The sequence below is a fragment of the Nelumbo nucifera genome, chromosome 2 (genome assembly GCF_055504915.1).
Source record: "Nelumbo nucifera cultivar China Antique chromosome 2, China Antique-T2T, whole genome shotgun sequence".
Classification (NCBI taxonomy): domain Eukaryota; kingdom Viridiplantae; phylum Streptophyta; class Magnoliopsida; order Proteales; family Nelumbonaceae; genus Nelumbo; species Nelumbo nucifera.
The window spans coordinates 61,282,885-61,307,164 of record NC_142650.1 but is presented as its reverse complement, the minus strand read 5'-3'; the positions used below and the strand labels follow the sequence as shown (position 1 = coordinate 61,307,164).

General features: G+C 38.3%; 1 protein-coding gene across 4 annotated transcripts in view; it reads left to right on the top strand.

Annotated features, from left to right (window-relative positions):
* Positions 1 to 24,280, top strand: part of NRPC2 (nuclear RNA polymerase C2) — a 111,768-nt gene that overhangs the window by 37,494 nt on the left and 49,994 nt on the right. For all 4 annotated transcript variants that reach the window (XM_088897649.1, XM_088897650.1, XM_010244320.3 and 1 more), the window contains 9 exons: positions 4,165 to 4,266; positions 4,360 to 4,470; positions 4,594 to 4,710; positions 8,261 to 8,377; positions 8,461 to 8,541; positions 20,373 to 20,477; positions 20,572 to 20,652; positions 20,749 to 20,880; positions 21,002 to 21,046. In XM_088897649.1, the coding sequence (XP_088753775.1) occupies positions 4,165 to 4,266; positions 4,360 to 4,470; positions 4,594 to 4,710; positions 8,261 to 8,377; positions 8,461 to 8,541; positions 20,373 to 20,477; positions 20,572 to 20,652; positions 20,749 to 20,880; positions 21,002 to 21,046 (891 nt within the window). The remainder of the gene's footprint in view (positions 1 to 4,164; positions 4,267 to 4,359; positions 4,471 to 4,593; positions 4,711 to 8,260; positions 8,378 to 8,460; positions 8,542 to 20,372; positions 20,478 to 20,571; positions 20,653 to 20,748; positions 20,881 to 21,001; positions 21,047 to 24,280) is intronic.

Below are 24,280 nucleotides of genomic sequence, written 5' to 3'. Positions count from 1 at the left end.
GTGGCTGAGAGAAAGAATCGCCATCTCCTTGAAACAGCAAGATCCCTAATGCATCACATGCATGTTCCCAAACCTTTTTGGAGTGATGCAGTGCTTACCTCATGTTTTCTGATTAATCGGATGCCCACGTTCATCCTTGATGGTCAGTCTCCGTTTTAGGTCTTGTTTCCCAGTTTGTCTCCGTTCCCTCTTACACCGAGAGTTTTTGGGTGTGTTTGTTTTGTCCATAATTTGGGTCCCGGGAACGACAAGTTTGATGCCCGTTCTCTCAAGTGCATCTTCCTTGGCTATTCTCGGACCCAGAAAGGGTATAGGTGTTACCATCCTGGTTCTCGACGGTCCTTTGTGTGTGCTGATGTCAGTTTCTTTGAGTTTATCCGTTCTTTTTGGGGTCTGGTGATGCTTCTTCCTCCTCATCACCTCCTCCTCTTCCACTTCCCGTTGTCGATCCTCCTCCCTTTGTTCCAGTCGTGACCAAATCCTTGCCTCCGGTGCCACCACCTGTTGAACGCCCACCTATTCGTCATGTGTATACACATCGCCCACGTGCACCAGCTACTACTCCTCTGGCTACATCTCCGTCGACGGATCCGGCACCAGACCCCCACTTAGCATTTGAGATTGATCTACCCATTGCTTTCCGGAAAGGTAAACATACTTGCACCCTTCATCCCATTTCTAATTATGTTTCTCTTACTCACCTTTTCGCTTCCCATCGCCAGTTTGTTACCTTGTTATCATCAGTTATTATTCCTAAAGATGTCTAGGAAGCCCTTGCCTCTCCAGGGTGGTGCCGTGCCATGGAAGAAGAACTCTCAGCCCTTCATCATAATCATACTTGGGACCTCACTGCTCTTCCTCCTGGGAAGCAAGCTGTTGGTTGTAAGTGGGTTTATACGGTTAAGTATCTGCCTGATGGTAGTGTTGAACGCCTGAAAACGCGATTAATTGCAAAAGTGTACTCCCAAATCTATGGCATTAACTACACAGAGACCTTTCACCGGTTGCTAAGATAGGGTCAATTCGTGTTGTGATCTCTCTTGCAGCCATGTATGATTGGCCACTATATCAGCTTGATATCAAGAATGCCTTTTTGCATGGTGACTTACTCGAGGAGGTCTACATGGAGCAACCTCCAGGGTTTGTTGCTCAGGGGGAGGATGGTAAGGTGTGTAGACTAAGGAAGGCTATATAAGGACGGCTATATATGGGCTTAAACGGTCTCCTCGAGCATGGTTTGGTAGGTTCATAGAGGTGGCGAGATCCAAGTATGGGATTAACCTGTGCCAGAGGAAGTATGTGCTTGATTTGCTGGAAGAAACAGACTTGTTGGGTGCCAAACCAGCTGAAACACCCATGGACACAAATACCAAGCTAAGCAGTGATATGGGTGAAGTGTTTGAAGACCCTTGCAGATACCGACGACTTGTGGGCAAACTGAACTACCTAACCATTACTAGACCAGACATCTCATTTGAAGTATCTAAAAGGGGCCCCGGGTCGCGGTCTGATATACAAGAGTGGGTGAAAACTTGAAATAGAAGGGTATTTTGATGCTGATTGGGCCGGTTCTATGTCTGATAGGCGGTCTACTACAGGCTATTGCATGTTTTTGGGAGGTAACCTGGTGACATGGAAAAGTAAGAAGTAGACGGTTGTGGCAAGAAGCAGTGCAGAAGCAGAATATAGGGCTATGGCGCATACCGCTTGTGAATTAGTGTGGCTAAGGAACCTTCAGTAAGTAGGGTACAACATTAACACTCCAATGAAGCTCTATTGTGATAATCAGGCTGCAGTTCATATCTCCTCTAATCCAGTGTTTCATGAAAGAACCAAGCACATTGAGGTTGACTGTCACTTTGTGAGCGAGAAGGTGCTGAATGGAGAGCTAGACACTACACATGTTAATACAGGAAATCAATGGGCTGACTTATTTACAAAAGGCTTGAGTCGGGGAAGAGTGGACTACATATGTAACAAGCTGGGAGTATATGATGTATACTCACCAGCTTGAGGGGGAGTGTTAGCGTAGGGGTATTTCTGTCTTTATACCTTGATTGATGTTGCTGATCTGTAATGTTGTGTTGAAACATGTGCTCTTAACTTAAGTAAGGGCACATAGGTCTTTTCAGTCATGTTTTAATAATAATATAAATACTTACTGGCCGACTGGGAGAAGTCAAGTTGACTCTTTCAGTTCGAACCAAAATTCTCTCTTCTCTCTTTCTCTCTTTCTTTATCACTTTTTCTTCTTCTACATAACTGAACTCAGTCAGGCCGAACTCTAAGGCAGACCTGAATTATAACAGGATCAAATCTCACCTGCACCTGAGTTGGTGGATGGGCTTCCCCCCTTTGTGTAGCCCTTCAAAAGATATAAAAAAAGAACTTCAGTATTACTAGATTTAGACATGAGAACCCAAATGGGAGGAGACTGGCTAGAAGCAAGAAGGATTTTTCGAGGTTCATTGCCAGACACAGATTGACAGACATCCCTGTCCATAATGGGAAGTTTACATGTTCCAACATGCAGGCGAATGTAATTAGTTGCAAACTGGATAGGTTTTTGTTATCTACAGCTTGAGAAGAGCATTTGCCAAATACTTTTTAGGAGATTAAACCCCGATGCGTCTTATGATCATTGGCCATTAGTCCTTCAAATTGATTTGGTTATTGGGCTAAAATTGCCATTCAGATTAGCGAAGGTGTGGGCCATTAACATGGATTTTCAGCAAAAGGTGCTGCAGGAAGAAAGAGGAGAGTGGCTAGAACACGAGAGTTTTATGAGCAATAAGTTGGTTGTTAGGGATAAGGTGTTGGTTGTTGATGGGTCCCTTGTTCCAATTTTGGAAAGGGAAATATCAGAAATATCAGCCACTACTCATTGAGAGGGTGTTCGACAACATGGTTTGTTTTTGAAGACAAAACACCTGCTTCATCAGCAAAATTATATTATTTTTGCTGATGTGGCAATTGATTTTGTTTTTTCAAAAACAAACTAACCATTTTGTCAAACACCCCGATATTTATTACTGATCTTGTTTCCTATACTTTGATTTGAACTGTTGTCTTACATTTTTCCTTGACTGTTATGTGACTTGAACTTCTGTCTGACCCCCCTCGACTGTTGTGCCTTCCAAGATCTAGTTTTCACGAGCGTTGCTTTTGCCTAGGCTTCTGGAAAATCAAAGGAGATTTGTGGAAGATTGAGAAAAAAATAGATAGTAAAATCATGGAATTTGTTAGTGGGTCGGTGATTTTCGTTTGTCCCTTTCCGATATTGGGCTACAACCTTATTTATTGTGGTAAATAAGGATATACTTTTATTATTGCTATTTATATAAGCAGTAAATCTCAATTGAAAAGAGATAGATGGCTTTTAGAATTTATCACATTATTCATTTAAGACCAAGGATTGAAATGTCATTGTCGGTGGAAGTGTTGGTCATCCAAATATAAGAAACATGTCGGAAATGTCGAAAATATCATGTTGAAATATTGTAAAAATTATGGATATAGTGGAGACATTGTGAATTATGCAAAATATAGAATGGTATTTTATGAAATGATAAAAGAAGCATAGGCACACCTTTTTAAATTATTATCTTATTCCAAATCATTAATCAAAGCTAAGAAACTGAGGTTATAGACAAAAGAATATGTTCTGAAGTTGCCCTGTAAACCTTATGATTCAGAGCTTCATGATAAAATGAATGAAGGAAAAAATTCAAACTCGTAGAAAATGTAAATGGTTGTAATAGAAACTAAGGTTATAGAGAAAAGAATATGTTGATTCTGGTAAAATTTCGTGTTGCTACCTATGGAAATGGAAATATGTCATGGAATTATTAGTGACATTAGGGACATTTTAAACCATGTTTAAGACCAAAATTTGGAAGAATTCTTTCAATTTGCTTGCTATGACGTAGCTTATATGCATGTTTAATATATACCAACTGTTTGGATTATCTGACAGACCTACATGATTCTGTATTAATTTCGAGGAAATAATTTTTGCTTTGCCTATTTCAGGAATTTTAGACTGGTAGGATATACATTTGGTATTTACATTCTTTTTATAATTGTGGAGACTGATCTATAATTAATTTGATACTCTGGTGCTTTTTATTTTTTGCTTTTCCCCCTTTTTGTTGGTTTTGGTAGTATATTGTGAAAGATAGCATTACCTATGGCTTAGAAAGGGCAATTTCTACCGGAAATTGGGATCTCAAACGATTCAGAATGCATAGGAAGGGAATGACACAGGTTTTTTTTTTTTTGTTTTTCCTCCACTCTTTTTTTTATTTACTATAAGGTTTTCTGTTCATGAACAAGCAAGCTGGAATCATTATTTTGTAGGTGCTTGCTAGGCTTTCATTTATTGCAACTTTAGGCCACATGACCAAAATCTCGCCACAATTTGAGAAGTCTAGGAAAGTAAGTGGACCTAGGGCATTGCAACCTAGCCAGGTATGGATGGTTCTCTTTGCTACAACATAGTATGTAAGTTACAGGTATTTTGTAGGTGGTAGCACTTTTGTTACTTCGACTCTGATTAGTTTCTGTTATTACATTTATTTTCTATTGGTTAAGTGGGGTATGCTTTGCCCCTGTGACACTCCTGAAGGTGAAGCTTGTGGGTTGGTGAAAAACTTGGCTCTGATGACTCATGTCACAACTGATGATGAGGAGGGTCCATTGATTTCTCTGGTTTGTTATTTTCCTTTCATATATCTTCCAGTCGAACCAATAATCTGTTATTAAACCTTCCGGATGAAAGCTCCATGTTATATTGCAAATTCTGATATTTGTTTCTGTATTTATATGGATGTGTCAATTGAATAATTGTAAGACATTATATAGCTTGTCTTTCTTCCTTTGCTTTTGGTAGACCTGGAGGAAAGACCTTGAAGGTCATTTTGATCAGGTTCAGTTTTTGGTTAGGTAGTTTAGATCAAGGCTTTGGTTGGGTTTGTGTTATTGCTAAAGATTTCTTACATTGAATAAGGATAAGATTTATGAAAACCAGCTCAAGTTACACTTATATATATTCAACGGAATCACCCTATATGCCTGTTTTCTGGAGTAATGGATCTCTCGTCTTTTCTAGGTCTGGAAATTTTGACCCTAACCCATCTGACCCACCTGCTTAAAACCCATCCATACCCACCCATTTGAGTAGTGGGTCAATATGGGTCAAATCACCCATTGGGTCAAGTAAACAGGGTTGGGTCATGGGTACCCAAGGGTTAGGTTAGGGTTTGAAAATGAGAGAATCGAGTAACCCTCTACCTCAACCTCTCCACCTCTCTGCCTCCATCTCTTCATCTTTCCGTCTCCACCTCTTCTCTGCCATTGACCATGCATTCATGTCCGTGTTGGCCATTGCTGTTGATTGCCACTAACGAGTTCTAAACCAAGTTGCAGATCAAGTTCGCAACGGCCGTCACTCCGTCACTGTCTACTACTGCTAACAAGTTGTAGTTCTCCAAGTTGAAAATCAAATTCTCAGCCGTTGTTGCCGGAGAGGTCCCATTAGATAGCTAATCAAGTTGTAGATCTCCAACTATTGCTATTGGATCTAACAAGAACTCCAAATTGCTTCCTCCGCCGCTTTTGATAAGTGTTGGTGGTTTTGAGAATGGATTGAAGCACCTAATTTCCCGACCTACAACTATTATATCGTCGTTGCTGTTGTCCTCTGACACATGGTTCTTTACATTGGAGTGGAGGTGGAGCAAGAACTGAAACATCATCATCTTGATGCTCCATTTTTTTTTACATTCTTAGTAAACGAAGGCCTTACAACAATGTATTTTTGACTTACACAGTCGAAGAATGCCCTCCTCTCAATTTTGGATTTTCTACATTTTTCTATAATCTTTTGTGCAAAAATTTCCGTTTTTTTCTTTTGTTTGTAATTTTTTCATTTTCTATTATGTTCTGTTAATTTCTGTATTTAAACATTTTCCCCAAAATTTTCCATATCCTTATTTTTGGATCATATATTTATATATATATATATATCTATTTGAAAAAGGCAAAGTATAGTACATTGAATTAATCACTGATCAAGGTCCTTTGTACAAAAAGAAACTGTACAAGACAAACCCACTAAAAAAATCCACCCTCAAAAAAGAAGATGAGAAAGTATCATTTCTAAATACATTATGGATGAAATATATTTTTTGAAAATTTTTATTACTTTGTGTTTTATTTATTTTTATCATTTAGTGTATTTCTACGATTTTGACTTTTTTTGTTATATATATAATTTTTATCATTTTCTGTATTTCTTGGCATTAGCTGAAATATATAATTTTTGAATTTTTTTATTTTTATGTTTATGCATTTTTTTTTATTTTTGGCTGAAGTATATATGTTTTGTTTTATAATTTTATGTGTTTTCTGCAATTTTTATCATTTAAATTATTTTCTACAATATCTATATTTTTCTTGTTTTTATGCAATTACCATTTTCTTTAATTTTTTGTATTTGTTTTTTTTTTGCATTTTGAATTTCCTGCATATTCTTGTATTTTTTTAATAATTTTTTGCTATTTTCTACGTTTTTTAAATTCCTCTTTTACAGTTTATTTAAAATTTTTATTGTTTCTTTTCTTTTTTTGCAATTTCTGATGTTTTACACAAAATGTATATTTTTTACCATTTTTGTGTTTTAATGTTTTTTATTTTTTATTTGAAAAAATTGAAATCTTTATGTTTTTGCGTTGAAATATATGGGTCTCTGTTTTTACGCAGTTAGAATTAAAAAGAAAAGAAAGGTCTGTTTTGAATCAGAGGGTCAAATGGGTGGGTTAGGGCCAGTCAGGGTCAAAGTGAGTTGTGACCTGGTTCAGGGGTAGACAGGCCTTAAACCGACTCTTCTGAACCAAGTTGAAAAAAAAACTAAAAAGAAAAAAAAGAAACGAGCCTCAATTCGGTCCGATGCACCCCAATCAGCGTACCAGATGCGAGCCTCAATTCGGTCCGATGCACCTCAATCGGCGTACCCTCAGACTTGAACCTGTGTTCTCATGCTTGCCAGCCTGAGATTTTACCATTAGACCAAGTTATGGCCCCTTGTTTGAACAGACCAATCCCTAGATAAATTTAATTTACCTTAGCTGGATAATTTGTGGTTTTAAGAGAGTGAGAGGATTTCTTAGTAATACTAAGTATATATCATTTTAATATTTTCTGTAAATTCTTTATTGAAGTGACTTTGTCGCTGGTCCATATATCTAAAATACTTTCCCTTTGAATCACTAAAGCATATGTTACCTATAAAAAACGCAAGAAAAGAATGTACATAAGATTTTTCTTGTGTTGTTTATAATATGTAGGCAAAACTGTACATATTCCTTCTTTATCGTTTTGATAAAGTGCAGACACACATGTGCTTTTTTATGAAGGTGGCCTTGTTATTTTATGATAGGATTTTCTTCACAATAAAACTCTTGGGATTCAATTGATAACTAATTTATCATAATATTTTAATTGAGAAAAAGAATTGAGTTATGTACAATATGCTAGATATCCTCCATCTTCAGGCTAGCGAGTAGCTATCCAGCCCACTTCCATACTGATAACATTGAAGTTGATCCAAAACCAATTGATCGTTGTATACCCCTTCCTTCCTTGGCCATTATATACACCAAGCTATTTGCAGATTTTTGAATCTAGGAGAAAGTTGTTTGAAGTTCCCTGCCAATAATATGATTACTTTCATGATAGCTTTATGTTGCCATAGTCCTTGTTTGTTGTACTGTAGCCAGACCTTCACCACCTTAGTCTCCTACTATATTCCTGCAGCTAATTACTCTTCCAATTCACAGTCCTCCACCAGCAGCTGAGTCCCCATGACCTACTGGTCCAGAACATATTGCCAGAATGATCAATGTTTCTCTAAATGCGCCTCCTATGCCTCAGGGTCCCACATTTTCTCTATTGTAGCCATTAAAGATCTCCAATAATAGCTCTCAAGTGACACCATAGACATAGCACTTTGTGAAGTTATGCTAGAGGTTTGTTTTACACAGTGAACTCTCTTAAATGACTTTATATCAATGAACTTATCTTAGTTATTTGTATGAATTTGAAAAATAAGGAGCATAGTTGCTTGACATATTGCATGTTTGTATATTTTTTATGGTTAATTTGAATTTTCCTTTTGATATGGTCATGTAATTTGTGGCTGTGATTTCATATGGTTGCATGTACTCTTTATTTACTATGATGTTTATTTTTCCTGCATCAGTGTCACAGCCTGGGTGTTGAAGACTTGGAACTGCTATCTGCAGAGGAGATTCATACACCAAATTCGTATCTAGTTATTTTTAATGGGCTTATTCTTGGAAAGCATAGGCAGCCAAAGGTATATAATGCCCTATAGAGGTGATTGCTGTCTTGTTCTGCAGGTTCGGCTTCCAGTTAAGGTTTCTTATTGTCTTCTTGCAGCAATTTGCTAATGCCCTGAGAAAGTTGAGGAGATCTGGCAAAATTGGAGAGTTTGTAAGTGTCTATGTAAATGAGAGACAGGTAAGTTCTTGCAATGGTGTTTTTTTTTTCTTTGGCTAGTTGTTCTCTCTCTTTCTCTTGTTTTCTTTTTACATTAGTATAATTTGAGAACCGTTTTTTATATATTTTAGGGATGTACCACTCTTCCTGGTAGGTAAAATTATAAACATGCAATATAAACAAACTAGGATCAGATTCAAATTCGGATCGGATCCATTTCTTTTGTACCCCTACAGGGTATATGGTCTTGTGCTTTCATCCAGCAAATTACAGTTTGACAATCCTCTTCCACAATCACATCTCTCCACCCCTGCTGCTGTACCAGTTTTAGACCTTGAATTAGTGCTAGCAATTCTGCCCTTAAGAAGTTAGCCTTTCCTGATGGGCCTGTAAAACTTAGTATAATATTAGTATAATACCATTCTGGTATCTGATAGCACCCTCCACACCCAAAGGTCATGGCTGTCCAAGGCAACACCCATCAAAATGTAAGTTGATTAAACTTGCTTTGGGAGGAGACCAATCTAGTAGTCTTTGCTTTTTGCTAATCTGAAAAACAACCATTGTTTGCCATACCCTTAAAAAGTCATTTATGGATGCTGCCTTAAACTTATCTGCACCGGCACCCAATGTGCCACCCTGATCAAGGTGAGTTCTATAACCTCTTCATCTGATTTGTGATTCTCAATAAGTTTAGCATTCTTTTCACACGACAGCCCCCACAGAACAGCAGCTCTCATACACTGCCAAAGGACTTTGTGTCTCCGAGTAGAGAGACGCAGGAAATCTGTCTTGAACAAGTGCACTACCTCGCTTGGTGCATACCAATTCTTACCCACCATAGAAAGAAAGTGCTTCCATAACTGTAGTGCAAAAGGGCAGTGCAACAACAGGTGGGTGGTGGACTCCCCACTCTTTAGGCATAAGACACTTGGAGGTCTTACCGATTTGGTTTGCAGCTTCCCAACAGAACATCTTAACTTTTGAGGGGAACGGTCTGGACCACAACTTTCTAGCAGGAAGGGATTGAGGATCAACATAGGGAAGTGAAGTTTTAAGGAAGGAAACATAAAAGTAGGAGCCTTTAACCTCAGGAGCCCATACCCTCTCATCACACCCTGCAGGGGAAAGCTGGACATCTTGGAGTAGAACAAGTAAAGGAATTAATTCATAGGTTTCATGGTCTCTAAGAGGTCTGCTTAACCCTAAATCCCAGACTAGCCCATTCCTTTCCCTGGTTGACATTTCAACAATTGTTTTATTTTTGATAGTGGATAGGCTGTAAATTCTAGGAAAAGAAAGGCAAAAGGTGAAAATACCCCCACCACAAGTCTTCCCAGAACTTTAATTCTTGATCTGAAATTGCATCATATCGATGTGTTGCAAAAAATTGGAAAGTTAGATTCATTTTCCATGGTCTTCTTGCATTAACACTTGTAGCTGGACCTCTGTCCCAGCCATTTGGGTGCTCTCCATAAATACTTTTAACAAGAAGACACCACAATGCCTCACTTTTTTTAGGGAATCTCTACAGCTGTTTGCCTAATAAGGCCTTATTCTTCTCTAACAACCGTCCTAATCCCAAATCGTCCCCCTCTCTAACATCCATCCTAATATGTCCTTACTCTTCAATTGATAATTTTTATGGTCGCTACCTCTTGAAAACTGACAATAAATAGGTTGGAAGGTTGAAAGGGTAGATTTGATTAAAGTCACCGACCCCCTTTTGAGATATAGTGCTTTTTCCAAGAAGCTAAATCTCTTTATCATCGCATCCCAAAAGCTCCCCTCCCTTGGGTCCCACCCCCCACCCCCCAAAGGGAAGCCCTGAGTATTTCAAAGGCCACTCTTGAATTGCACATCCAAGAATAGAAGCACATTCCCGTAGATTTTCTCTAGTAATTTGAATTCCCATCAGATTATACCTTGCTATATTTACCTTCAGCCCCTAAACCGTTTCCACCAACTCCAAAATTAACCTAAGAGTTCTCACATCCTCCAAACACCTAATTCCCCCAAGATTCAAGTGTCATTTGCAAACTGCAAATGAGAAACCACTCGAAAAAAAATCCTCTCATCCGTTCTTTTCAGCAACTTACTAATGATCTCAAACACCAAGGTGAATAACAAGGGGAATCTTCTTGTCAAACCCCTCTTGTGTGGTCGTCAAACAACCCAATACCATCTGATCCACCTTTATCCAAATCCCATCTTTTTTTTGAAGATTAATAAAGTAAAAAAGCTATTGCTAAAATAAAAGATTACATCTTAAGTATGGTGACAGGATCATAAGAAGTCACTGCCAAAACAAGAAAGAACCAAGATAAAAACATAACAAACTTCAAAGCAAACAATACAACAAAAACCCAGATTTTAAGAATTCATAGAACACCTAAATTCTGCCCTGAAGTATTCTTTCTTTATTCCTTGAAATTCTGGCATAATCAACACCCAACCAATCACTGAAGAGCTGATCCATGCCACCACCTCTACCATTCTTTTCTTCTTATTCTCAAATATTCTTCTATTTCTTTCCTTCCATACTTCCCAACACACAGAAAATGGAATGCAGCTCCACATCAATTTGACCTTAGTATCACCCTGAATTCTTGGACAGCACCCAAAGATTTCAGACTGATCTGAAATTGACCATATATTCACTTTTAAACAGCTTGTAAAAGTAGAACCACATTGGGAAAATGGACAAGAAATTAGCACATCTGCTTGGAAATTGAAATGCTCTACTCTTTAAGATATCTGAGTCAGTAGGCATTTTAGGTACCTCCAGCTCAAATCCCATCTTCCCCATCACCCATTGTAGGTAGCCCTAGTCCATGTGGTCATAGGTCTTCTCCTAATCCAATTTAAGCACAAAGCCACTTTTCCCCGACTTCGTAAAATCTTCCAAAGCTTCATTAGCGCCCAGGGCTTGGTCTAAAATCTGTCTGTTTTGCACAAAAGCTCATTGTTCTTTTGAGACCACAAAATGAAGTACCTCCTTAAGCCTCACTGGCAACACATTTGCCACTACTTTGTGTAAACTTGTAGTGGCACTAATGGGTTGAAAACCATTAGTAGAGACTGCACTTGCAGATTTAGGGATTAAGGAAATAAATGTTGCATTCATCCCTTTTCCTACCTTCTCCATCTTGAAAAATTTGTGAAAAACCTTCATTGGGTCATATTTTTCCCCACTCATCCCCATCACGACCCTCTTTACTTAATCCAAAGTAAAAGAGTCTTCTAATTTCTCAGCCAACTCCCTAGTTATTCTTTCTCAACCCAGCTCTTCCACAATTGGTCTGGTTGGGCAAGGTACTGCAAACAATCTCTTAAAATAAGAAATAAAAGCTTTTTTCCTCCTCCCATCATCCAACAAGTGAAAAATCTTACTATTTCCATCCCCCTCTTTTCACCACTTGCATCTTATTTTTTGTCTCTAGCTAATCTCTTCCCTCCTCAAAGTTAACTCCAAATCAGCTTTCATCTCCAATCTCTGTTTCTTTTTTCTTCGCTCAAATCCCTCCCCTCCCCTCTTCCCTTTCTTTTTTTTTGTCTAAAGCTTCAATTTGGTCCAAAACCTCTACTTTATTTCCTCCAAGTCTTCCAAATACTTTATTGTTTCCAAATCTTTAACTTTCCTTTTATCATTTTTAATTTTTGCAAGAAATGAAATGCTGCACAATCTTCAACCTTACAATCATTCCACCCGGTTTCAATATTTTTCTTGATACTAGGGTGTGTTAGCCACATGTTTTTGAATCTAAAAGGGATTGGATGAAAGTTCAACTTTTTTGATTCCAAAAGCAAGGACCAGTTATCTGAAGTAGGTCTAGCCAAAGCTTTAACCACAACTGCTCCAAATAGATCTTCCCACTAGGTTAGAGCATGCAAATTGTGCATTTTGCAAAGGTAAATCCCTTAACATACAGTCACCAACGAACTCATTAAAATTTCTCATGCTTTTCGTGGTTTTTGATGATCTAACATTCTCTTCGGAACAAAATTTTACAATCCCCTTCATAACTACTAATATTATACAACCCACCCTCAAGTTCTCCCTATCCCTATAAGAAATTGCTCCATAAACATTGGTCAACCACCACACAAAATCCTTTTCATTGTCCTTAAATTTCATTGCAAATATATTACACCCCACCACCACTTCCAAACATTCCACTTGATTTTCCTCCCAAGCTATTCCTACCCAAATGCTTGTCATCCAAACATTAGTGACCAAATCAATTTTAGTTTCTTGCAAAAGTATCATGGGTGGTTTAATTCTCTTTAAGAAGTCCTTCACCACTCTCCTCTTCCTTGCACTCCCTAGACCTCTCATGTTCCAATTGTTCATCTTCGTTGACCCTCCAACAGCCCTTGTTCCCCACCAATCTGTATTCCCGATTTCCCTCTTTTATGTGAAGTCTTCTCAATTTTAATTCAAGATGAAGTAAGTATTACCAGTTTGGACCTTCTCTTTTGTGACTTTCACACCTTTGCGTCCCCCTTCTGCTTTGCTAGTTGAATTCCCAAAGCCTTCGAAAGACCTCCACTCCATTAGTGATGTTCCCCACCATCTCCTCACCCTTCCATCTTTTTTGCACTACAGAAGCCTCTCTTAGATCTTCTAACCGCCCTCACCCTCACTTACCACCTTTTCTAAATGCCCTTCATTTCTTGCCCCTTACTTCAAATAATCCAACATCAACCTCTACAATGCTTTCCCCTAGTCTTTCCTCTCCCCAATCTCCTCAGTTGACTTTCCTAAGACCTCCCACTCCCTTGGACTGCAAGGAACAATAGCATCTAGTCCATTGGGCAAAAAGTGATTTTGGTTTTGATTTTGTTTTTGATTTAGACTTACTTCCTGATCTACTAACTTGCAACCGCAACTTACAATAGGTGAGGTAAGAGAAAAACAAATAGTGGGGGGATTTGTACTTCTTTAATTGGTTGTTTAGAAACAAATAGTTGATCAAGGGTTGTCATCATAGGTTGAGGGCTTTCAACCACTTTAAAAATTGCAATTGGTCCTCTTTTTCTATCCCCAAGAGTTTGTCCTAGCCAGCTAGAGTGATTTGAACACCCTGGCGACCTGAAAGTTCACTGAACCACCCTCTTCCCTTCCTTTACTCCTCCAACCTCCCCCCTTATTCTTCCAATCACCTTGCCTCCACAACCTTCCTTAAGAAGAAAGGTAAGTTGATCAAACATTGATTTTGATATGCGTAAGTTTGCTCCTTGTTTGAATATTTTCCAATCTCATCTTCTATTCGTTCAACACCCTGTGCAATTGTATGGCTTGACTAACTTTGTTATCTCCAACTATAGGACCATCGGTCTCTCCAACCCTACTGGTTGCACTGCCCCCACTTTACCCTGCATAGTTGTTGTTGGCTCTAGGGAAGAGGGGTCATCCACTATAATGATGGATGATCAAAGTAGGAATCTGCTGAATTAAAAAATATGAAAGAAAGTAGTTTCTTGAAGAGAGAAGGAGAAGAAAAGAAGAAGAGAAGTTGAAAAGAAAAGAGAGCAATGATTTGGCCGCCCCCTTCACTTATTATTTATACTAAAATAATAGAACAGTACAAAGACAACTATGCCCTTATAGGGCGGGAAAACATAAAACAACATATAAAACACTCAATGTGCATCTCCCCAGAACTGCACAGGAACTGAAGCACACACCATAAGACTCTTTGCCACCTCCACAATGTGTCTGTTTTTCCTCTCTACAACTTCATTCTGTTGCGGTGTATCTGCACAACTGCTCTGATGAATTACACCATGTTCTAAGAGATACGTGGTTAGGTCCTTCTCAAAGTACTCTCTGACATTATCTGATCTAAAAGCCCTAGTTCTCATTCCAAATTGTGTGATAACCATCTGGTGGAATTGTCATACTAAGTTAGGAACCTCATCACGTGATCTCATCAAATATATCCAAGAATATCGTGTATAATCTTTCACGAACACGAGAAAGTAACGGAATCCTCCCATGGAAGGGATTTGATATAGCCCCCATACATCAGTGTGAACAATATTAAAAGCAGAAGTACTTTTATTACTTGGTTTAAAAGACTGTCTACAATACTTTCCTAACTGACAACTCTTACACTCCAAAGTAGATAATTGAACAGCTCAAACAACTTTGGGAAAAGACATTTCAAAGAACTAAAAGAAAGATGTCCCAAGCGATTGTGCCAAAGCATAATCTGGTTCACCAACTCTGACCCACTACTACTACTCCTTCTTATCTTCCCTTCTAGTCTCACTACTCCCCCTGCCTCCATTCGACTTAGGTTTTGTTGTACCAACCATAGTTGACTGGTCAATCCCAGGCTGTCTCAGCATTACATTCCTCCTACTCTCCTCGCCAGAGACAAGCATAGGTCTGAGAGAGTGTCACACCCTCCTTAGAAAGAATCTACTGCCTAGCAATGTCAAATTCAGGGTTCAGTTCTGCCAACAACTCAAAAACCCTATTCCTCTCTACCATTTTGTGATAATTTGCTGCATTATTTACACTTTCTCATACCACAGTTTCTAAGTGATCTATTTCCTGCCATAGGGTTTTCAGCATGGAGAAATACACAACAAGAGGTTTTTCTCCCTGTTTCATACTTATGATCTGATTTCTTAACTGATAGGCTCTGGCTTCATTTGGCTTATGAGAGTAGGTTTCAGTCACTCCATCCCAAATCTCCTTAGTAGTATTAGCCCATAGGAAATTTTTTGCAATATGAGGTAACATAGAATTACAGAGCCAGGACATTACCATGTAATTCTCTTACACCCATCGGGAAGAATCTGTATCAGGTTTCTTCTCCTCCCCAGTGAGATACCCTAATTTTCCATGGGCACCAAAAGCCATCTTAGCTGATTGTACTCACTCCAAATAATTTGTACCAAGAAGTTTTATTGTAGTAATGATCCCAGACCCAAAAATATCACTACTACCTCCAACACCTAGTCCCACAGTACCGGTAGATTTCATCTCGGTATTCCAACTCTCCATTTTACTTCAATTAGTTCAACGGTAAGAAAAAATTAGATTGGAGACCTTCAAAAAATAATTTAATACCACACACAGAGAAACCAACCCTTTCGAAAGAAGAAAACCCTATTTGGAGGGAAATCCCTCTCCTCCCCACGCCTCCCAACAGAGAGAAAAGTGAATCGATCACTCCGGGAGGCCTAGAAAATTGTAGAAACCAAACCGCCCTCTTTAGGAAATCAAAAGAAAACTAACAATACCTGGGCGCCCAAGATCCGATAAAAAACAAAGAGTCCAACTTTCCTGGGACTCTTCCCCGTACTCTAGTTCGTCCTGATTTTGATGCCGAACTGTAGATCACCTTTCTGATGTCTAGATCCCCCCCAAAACTCCAAGAACTGGGCAACCTATAGCAGATCGATCAGTCCTTTACTACTTCATGCAGTCGGCTGATCTAGGGCTGCATGGGAATGCTTGAAGAAACCCTAGCCGATGCTCTGATACCAAGTAGGAATCTACTGAATTAAAAAATATGAAAGAAAGTAGTTTTGAAGAGAGAAGGAAGAGAGAAGGAGAAGAAGAGAAGAGAAATTGAAAAGAAAAGAGAGCAATGATCAGGCCGCCCCCTTCACTTTTTTTTTATACTAAAATAATAGAACAGTACAAAGACAACTATGCCCTTATAGTTCGGCATAACATAAAACAACATATCTAACACTGAAAAACATAATAAAATTTGGACTCACATAGCTATTGTGGTCCCCACCTCCTATCTAACAACTAACATAAAACATCTACTCAAAAAAACATCATAAAACTAATTAATCTTCAACAATCAACTTGAAAGGTGAAGCATTCCTAACTTCATTGCAACCAACCTCAAGTTTTGGAGTGTTCTAGTTTCATGACACACCTCCACAAATTCCCCACAACAATCTCTAATAACCTTCAAAATCGACAACTTCCAACGGTGAAATGGAAGTCCTTTGATTCTTACTTCCAAATGATGGGGATTAGCTTAAGGCATATCAAAAGGGAATCAAACCTTCTCTTATGCTCATTACAAATATATGGGGCCCACATGGGTGTTGGGTTAACAAGGGATCGACTTGGGTAGACCTAGAGTCTTTAATCCACCTTAAGATGTTATTTGTTTTTTTTTAGGAAATGATGATGGGGGAAATGAGGATAATGACACATTGTTTTGCAAATCATTCCTGGTAGAGTGCTTTGATTCTATTCACGGTCCTTTCGAGGAAGTGGTGATTTGAAAGTTAGGTATGGATTTGGGTATGAGGAGGGTGGTAGTGATGATGCGTTCACATCCAAAGAGGTAGTTTCCAAGAAATCTCGTGGAGCAAGGAATATGCACATTGTTCAAATTACCAAGGTCTTTTCTCGGCAGAAACTAAGTTTGGTGGGGGCAAGACCTACAAAAAATCACAAGAAGGTTTATAAGAGGGTGGAAGACAACAATGCCAACATTCGTTAGTGTTGGAGGTCTGGACTTTCAAGTTAATAATAGTTTGATTTCTTAGACCAAAATCTCTCGGCATGATAAAGATAATGGAATTGACTCCAGTTCTGAAGCGAGAGATCCTAAAAGAAGCCTTGATGATCAGGTGTAGAGGTCTGAGAAGCTTCCTATTAAGAAGGTTGTAGCGAAAAATGTAGTGGTTGGCAAAGTCCTAGCTTGCTTTTTGGGGAATGGAGGAGTTTTCTACGAAGGCCTTTGAGGAGTTTGAGTGGAGGAGGGAAGAAACTATGATGAAAGTGGTAATTGGGGAGGGAGGAGAGGTGTTGTATGAAGATATTGACAAATAAGACTTAGGAGTAAGTGTTTGAAGGGGAGGATTAGGAGTTGGTTGCCTGGGTCCTATGTGGTCATGAAGCTCGTGGAGGTGGGCTGGGCTGTCCAAAAATGCTTCCTTTGGGTCTTCGTTTTATTGATTGTCTTTAGCATTGTGTCGTTGGTTGTAAGTTTGTTTTAGTGTTTTGTTATCTCTCTTGGATGATTTCTTTTTTTTTGATCAATAACACAATTCATTAAATTCATTAAATATTCTCAATAATATTTACATCTCTTGGATGATTTCTTATCACCTTCCTTTTGTATTCTCTTTTTCATTTCATGAATTTTTATTTATCTTTCAAAAAAAGCATGGAAAAGAAGACAAAAGGAAGGAGAGGAACAAAAAGAAAGGAGAAGAAGCAGAGGTTCAATGGAAAAGGTGAGAACAAGGTCAAAGCGTTTTGGTCTACAATATTTCCTTATGAACAGTTTTCTTGAGAATGGAGATTCACCTGAGGGTTTAGTTTTAAGGAGATGTTGTTGGGAATTAAGTACTAAATTCCCTAAGACCCTCATGTCTCTCCCTCTAGAGCCAAGATTGGGAGAAGCTTGAAGTGAAGCCTCCTAAAATTTGGAACTTCAATCAACTAGGAACTGCAATAGGCAAGAAAAACACAAGAAATTAGCACTAATTAGTCTAAAGTTAATTAAGGAAACGAAATAAATTTGTTAAGAAATTTGCCTCTTTAATTTAACCTTGATAGAACTTAACTGAAGCTACTCCAGAGAATTGAAATGGTTAGTGTGGTCCCGTAGCCCATGGAACATTGTTTTGGAGTTACTTAAAGTGCTCAACAACCAAAATGTCAGAAGAGGAAGATGAGTGGATATTGAAGTGGGAAGACAGTGGTAAATTCAATGGCCAAAAGCCTTCTCCCAGCTGTCTAGGGGCGGTTTCCTAGTAGACAGATCTGGATAAATGCAATCCCTTAAAAAATCTGCTTCCTGCTCTGGACTGTATCTCTTGGGAAGGGCCTAACCAAAGACTGCCTGATAAGAAGAGGGGCACAGATTCAAGACCCTGCCTGCCCGTTGTATAACCAGTCCTCTGAGAGCCTAGATCATTTATTCATCAATTGCCCAAAGGTGTATAAGATCTGGCTTTATTTTGTTATAGCTTTGAATCTATCCTGGGTCTGCCCAAAAAATCTGAGAGAGTTGCTTTCTGGTTGGTGCCCACAAGGTTTAAGTGCAGATGGTAAACTAGTTTGGAGCTTGATTCCTGTGGCTGTGGTGTGGACAATTTGGGTTGAAAGAAACAAAAGAGTTTTTCAGGGTCTTAGTTTGCAGACTGATTAATTGATTAGTGTAGTGGTGGGGAGGTTGAGTTCTTGGTTTGTTGCTGCAAGGGAGCCTTCCTAGCAGCCTACTTGTAACGTCTTGCACTCTGTATCTGTAGTGTATGTGAATATTAGGTTCTCCAGGGGGTTGTGGGTTCTGATGATTGAACTCCCCACTCTTGTATTTGGCTAGTTTCTTCTAATAAATTTGCTTCGCATTTTACAAAAAAAATTAAAAGATGGTTTAAATGACTCATAAAAAATGGTTTACATATGAATTTACTTATTTAGGTATTTAATTCTTTATCCTTTCATAAGAGTTTATTAAACATTGACTGTATTTTGTTAAATTATTTGGTTTATATCCTGTAGATTCAGAGTCGTCTTTAAGGATAATGATGGCATCATTATTGCATTCTTGCAAAAGGTTGATTATTGAAATTATTGCAGCAATTCGAGGGATGCAACTTGCAAAAGATATGAATTTGGATAGATTGATTATTGAAGGGAATTCGAATGCGGTGGTGAGTTTGTTAAGTAAACCGGAGGCTGTGGTATGGACCTATAGGGAGGAAGTGAAGAGATTCAAATGGTTGTCAAGTAATATGAACATCAGAAGACATTGGATGCAACAATCAGCAAATGAGCTGGCTGACTTCTTGGCTAAACAAGACGTTAATAGGGGGCATTTGGATTGGGTTCAGTTGTAATCTGTCTATTATGATGTTAGAGGTGCTAGTGGCACCTTGGTAAGGTGTTAATAGGGGGCATTTGCATATATTGCTTTTTTATCTTTAATAAATATTTGGAAGTTATCAAAAAAATATCTATATACTAGTAAACTAAATTCCTTAGAATGGTATATTTAATGAACTGGGGAATATGTTGAAATATATTCCAATAATAGTTTGTGTCTGTAACCTTGAAACTTTTCTATTACAGTGTGAAATTTTTGGGAAATATGTAAACATTTTAAAGCATGCATATACCTATAAAAACTTATAGTGATGCAGGTTGGTGATAGTCTTGGATGACCAGAGGACTGATCTGGTTACTGCATTTCCTCTGTTAGGAATTTTTCCTTTGAAAACAGGCCAAACCTACTCCAAAAGGTGAAAATGTTGTCAAGAGTTCAAGCAAATGCTAAGATCTTGCTGTATTATCTGGGAACAGAGGCTGAAATGTCTATGAGAAACTATAGTATATTGTAAAAAGAATGGAGCCATAGATACTGCTTGAAACGTGGTTTACCATAACAAAGACATCATGATGGGTTATCAACTTGCAATGAGCTCAAGGGCTGTTTGGTAATGGCTGAAGTGGCTGAACTGAATGATCTATGGCTGTGTTTTTGATAAAAGGAGATCAACTAACTGCTCACATATTTCCTTCTTGTTTACTTCCAAGAACCATAAGCTATGTGTGTGTTATGGAATGATAGCAGGGTTCATGTATACCAATAGACGGGAATGGATTTCTCTTTGGGCTTTAGTTTGTTAAGAAAATTTGGGCTGCTCCTTTTAACATCATACACGAGTTTCTTCTTTGGTTTTCCCTCAAGAGCTCTTTGATGATGATCAAATTTCTTCCTGTTGCATCACATAGAGAACAGTTGAAATTTGTTAGTATTTTTATTTGTTTTGCATTTTCTTATTATTGTAACATCCTTCCATTTACGTATGCATTCAACTAGATGATAAAATCTTCAAATTTATGGCAGCGGTGCGTTTACATTGCTTCAGATGGTGGTCGTGTTTGTCGTCCATTGGTTATCGCTGATAAGGGTGTATCAAGGATCAAAGAACATCATATGAAGGAATTAATGGTTTGCCATTCTATAGCTGTCTATAAGATTTAATTACTTGAGTTATAATAACGCTATAACTTACTCCTAACTGTTGTCCTGAATACATTTCAAGGATGGAGTTCGCAGTTTCAATGATTTTTTACGTGAAGGATTGATCGAATATCTTGATGTCAATGAGGAGAACAATGCATTGGTTTGTTGTCTATATTATTTCCTTTAGTACTTAATGTTTTTATTCACATACATGTTTAGTAATGATTCAGTGAATAAGCCATTCTTTATCTTGTAGATTGCTTTATATGAAGGGGAGGCTGAACCAGAAACAACTCATATTGAAATTGAGCCTTTTACCATCTTAGGTGTATGTGCTGGACTAATACCTTATCCCCACCATAATCAATCACCAAGAAACACATATCAGGTTTATCCGTTGTCTTTTCTTGGCCTTTGTGTAATATTTCTTTCATTATCTAGAGATATTTTATCCTGGTGATGGAACAATGATTCTGAATGGTCTTAACATAATTGTCTTATCTGTGTAGTGTGCAATGGGAAAACAAGCTATGGGCAATGTCGCTTACAACCAGGCAAGTATTTTTCCATTGTTTTTACTCAAATCAGTCTGCTATTTGAAAAAAAAAATCAACCTGTTTGACGTTTTTTAGATTCAAACACTTCTTGGTACCTTAAGGCAATGTATATTTTGTAGTTTGGTTGTGAAAAAGGAAACCTCCATAAAGTACATAATAGCTAGGTTACATTTATAAAATTGCTTTGGTACCTCCTAATTTTTCAGGGTAAGATTGGGTTGCAACTTGCAAACATGCCAACATTATGATGAGTAAATTAGAAGCAAGATATTTTGTCAATTAGGAATTTTTGGTGCAGAATTCTTTAAAAAGAGTTGTGATATGAGGCCTATTTTCAAGTGGAAGAGAATTAGTAGAAGAATAGGAAGTAAGAGTGTTGTTTGAGAGAACAATTGTGGAAGAGTCTTTTTTTTTATCCTTTTCAATTTTGAAAAGTGAAATTTCATTAAAAGACAAGCTTGGGGAGGGGGAGATTCCCTGCCGATGAAATATAACAGATACAAAGACTCAAAGGTCCACTATTAGATATTGCATAACAATGTCATCTGAGATTATACTGCCCCACTGATCTGAAACCAGCAAAAGGGTTGGTGATGGATGCTCACTTTACAAGCAAGCATTCAACCTTCCCATATATATTCTCAACAGGGGTGGACTGAATCTCAAAAGTTTTGCTGTTTCTTTCTCTCTAAACAACTGACTGTTTGGACTTAAATCCTTATCTGGAATGCAGGATGTGGAAAGGGGAAGTATTTGGATTTAAATCCTGATTAGTGATTACTTTTCCATAGGCTGTAAGATAAGTGCACCTCTGATCAATATTTGCACTGGAAGAGGCCATGGAAGTAATGGTTACAGATGCTGTAAATCTTTCTCACAGAACATGCTTTGAGGATTGGTTCTAATGACAGCCTGGGCTGTAGAACAGGAAGTCAAGTCATTGGTTATATGGACTCCTCTTACACATGGAAGCCTGGAGGATGGATAGGTCCCATTAGTCCCTGTGTCTGTAGCCCTTCTTGCTTGACACTAATAAGCATACCGATAAGGAAAACTCCGTGTATATCTCCTCTAGGTCTTCCGTTAAGAGATTTGTATGGAGTTCATTTGTGCCACTGAAACAAACATCTCCTGATAGTCTATGACATACATCTAGATGTACCTCTTTGTCTTGAGCTGAGCCTTATGTCAATATAAGGCAGTGCAGGTTTATCACTTAACCTGACCCACAGAAATCTCTACTCTTAACTTACCCATTTGGTGGGGCGGGGACGGGGACGGGGACGGGGACGGAGATTATTAGGAAAACTCGGTCGGGATCGGGGTCGGCGATGGGAATTGAGGTCTCCGCCCGCCCGGACTCCGATTATATATATAAAATGTTTTTTATATTAAATATATATTATTATATTTTTTCTATTTATCAAAACATATTTAAAACCTTATTTATAATTTAAGTTTTTATTTGTTTTCAGTAAATTTGTTTTTTTTTTCAGAAAAATACTATTATCTAAAAATATTTCGGGGATTCGGGTCCCCACGGGTAACCCATCTCTGTTGGGGGTCGGGGATGGAGTACACATTTTATCCCCGAAGGAGATCGTGGACGGGGATGGGGGTTAATTTCAGAGTCGGGGTTGGGGACAGGGAATATGATCCCCGCCCTGAACCCACTCTGTTGTCAATCCTAGCGCAAGGCGCAAAGGTCAATTTGCGCCTGAGGCGCAAGGCGAGGTGTGCGCCTTTTTGAAGTAAGGCGCAAAAATACAAGAAATGCTAAAAAGTAAAAAAAAAAGTCTGAAATTTCAAGAAAATGCCAAAAGCATCAAAAAAATATAAAACATAATATTAATAAAAAGGGTTCAACTATGATATGGAAAAGATATGATATCCGAAAAACACCTGACCAATCAACTGGAATCACAAACTTGGTGGCACATTAGGTGTTATTTATCAAAATTCATGGGTGGCTTTTGATTGGTCAAAACTCTTTCCATACCATATCTTTTCCATATCATAGATTTTCCCTAATAAAAAATTTAAACCTAAATTTTAAAATAAATGTTTTAAAAAACCTATTATCTAAATTTAAAATACATAAACGTAAGATATTAAGCATATTCAAATGGGAACTTAAAAAAAATCAAACATATAAAACATTTTTTTTTATGAATGATAATAAATTTATTAATTCAGAAGCAGATTTAGAGTGAGTTCATACAACATCCTAGGGAGAGGCGTGAGATGCAACCCCTCCTTGAATCTTACAAGTAAATTAGGAAAGAAAAGCAAGAATCACAACTGAGCCCAAAACAATTCTTCCCTATTTACCCCTTGCTTAGCTAACACATTTGACAAAGTATTTGCTGATCTCCCCACCACTTTGGAATCCCCCTCGATTGTTAGGTGTTGCACCCTCAACTAGTTTGCAAATTGCACCCCTTGTACAACAGCTAAAAGTTCTGCTCTGATGGAGTCCCCAATTCCCAAGGGACCTGAGTAGAGCAACAAAATCTCTCCCTTCTCATTTCTCAAAGCACCCCCCATTTCGGATAATCCTGGATTACCCATGCTACTTCCATCAAAGTTCAACTTCAGTGAGCCTTCGGATGGAGGAGACCAGCTTGTAATTGATTTGTCCTTTAGGGATGAACACCTCGCTACTGCTGACCAATTTCTCCAAAGGTCATTAAAGGAGAATTGGTGAAAGATTTCCAAGGTCTTCAACCAAGGTATTGCCCTATTTAACACACAATCTTTCAATTCCTGACTGCTCCTTTCCTTTTCTTGAAAAATTCTAATATTCCTTTCTTCCCAAAGAGTCCAAATCAAGGCAGCACGAGAACATCTCCACATAATTCTCCCTATTTTTGTAGGCCAATAAAAGGTAGAATGGTTGAAGAGCATGTGAACTTCTGCTGGCAGACTCCAACTACTCCCAAACAACAAAAATAGCCAAGCCCAAAGGTTTGCAGAAAAGGGACAAGATATTAATAGGTGGTAACAATCCTCACCGTGAGCTCTATAGAGGATACACCAATTAGGAGAAATGCAGAGGAAATGTCTTCTCTTTTTTAGGTTATCTAGAGTGTTTACTTTCCCATGGAATACTTCCCAACAAAACGCCATAATTTTTTGGGGAACTGGCCTGCACCAAATTTCTTTTGACGGAAAGGGTTGGTGAGTAGAAAGTTGAGAGATGGATTTGAAGAAAGAAGCACAAGCGAATGT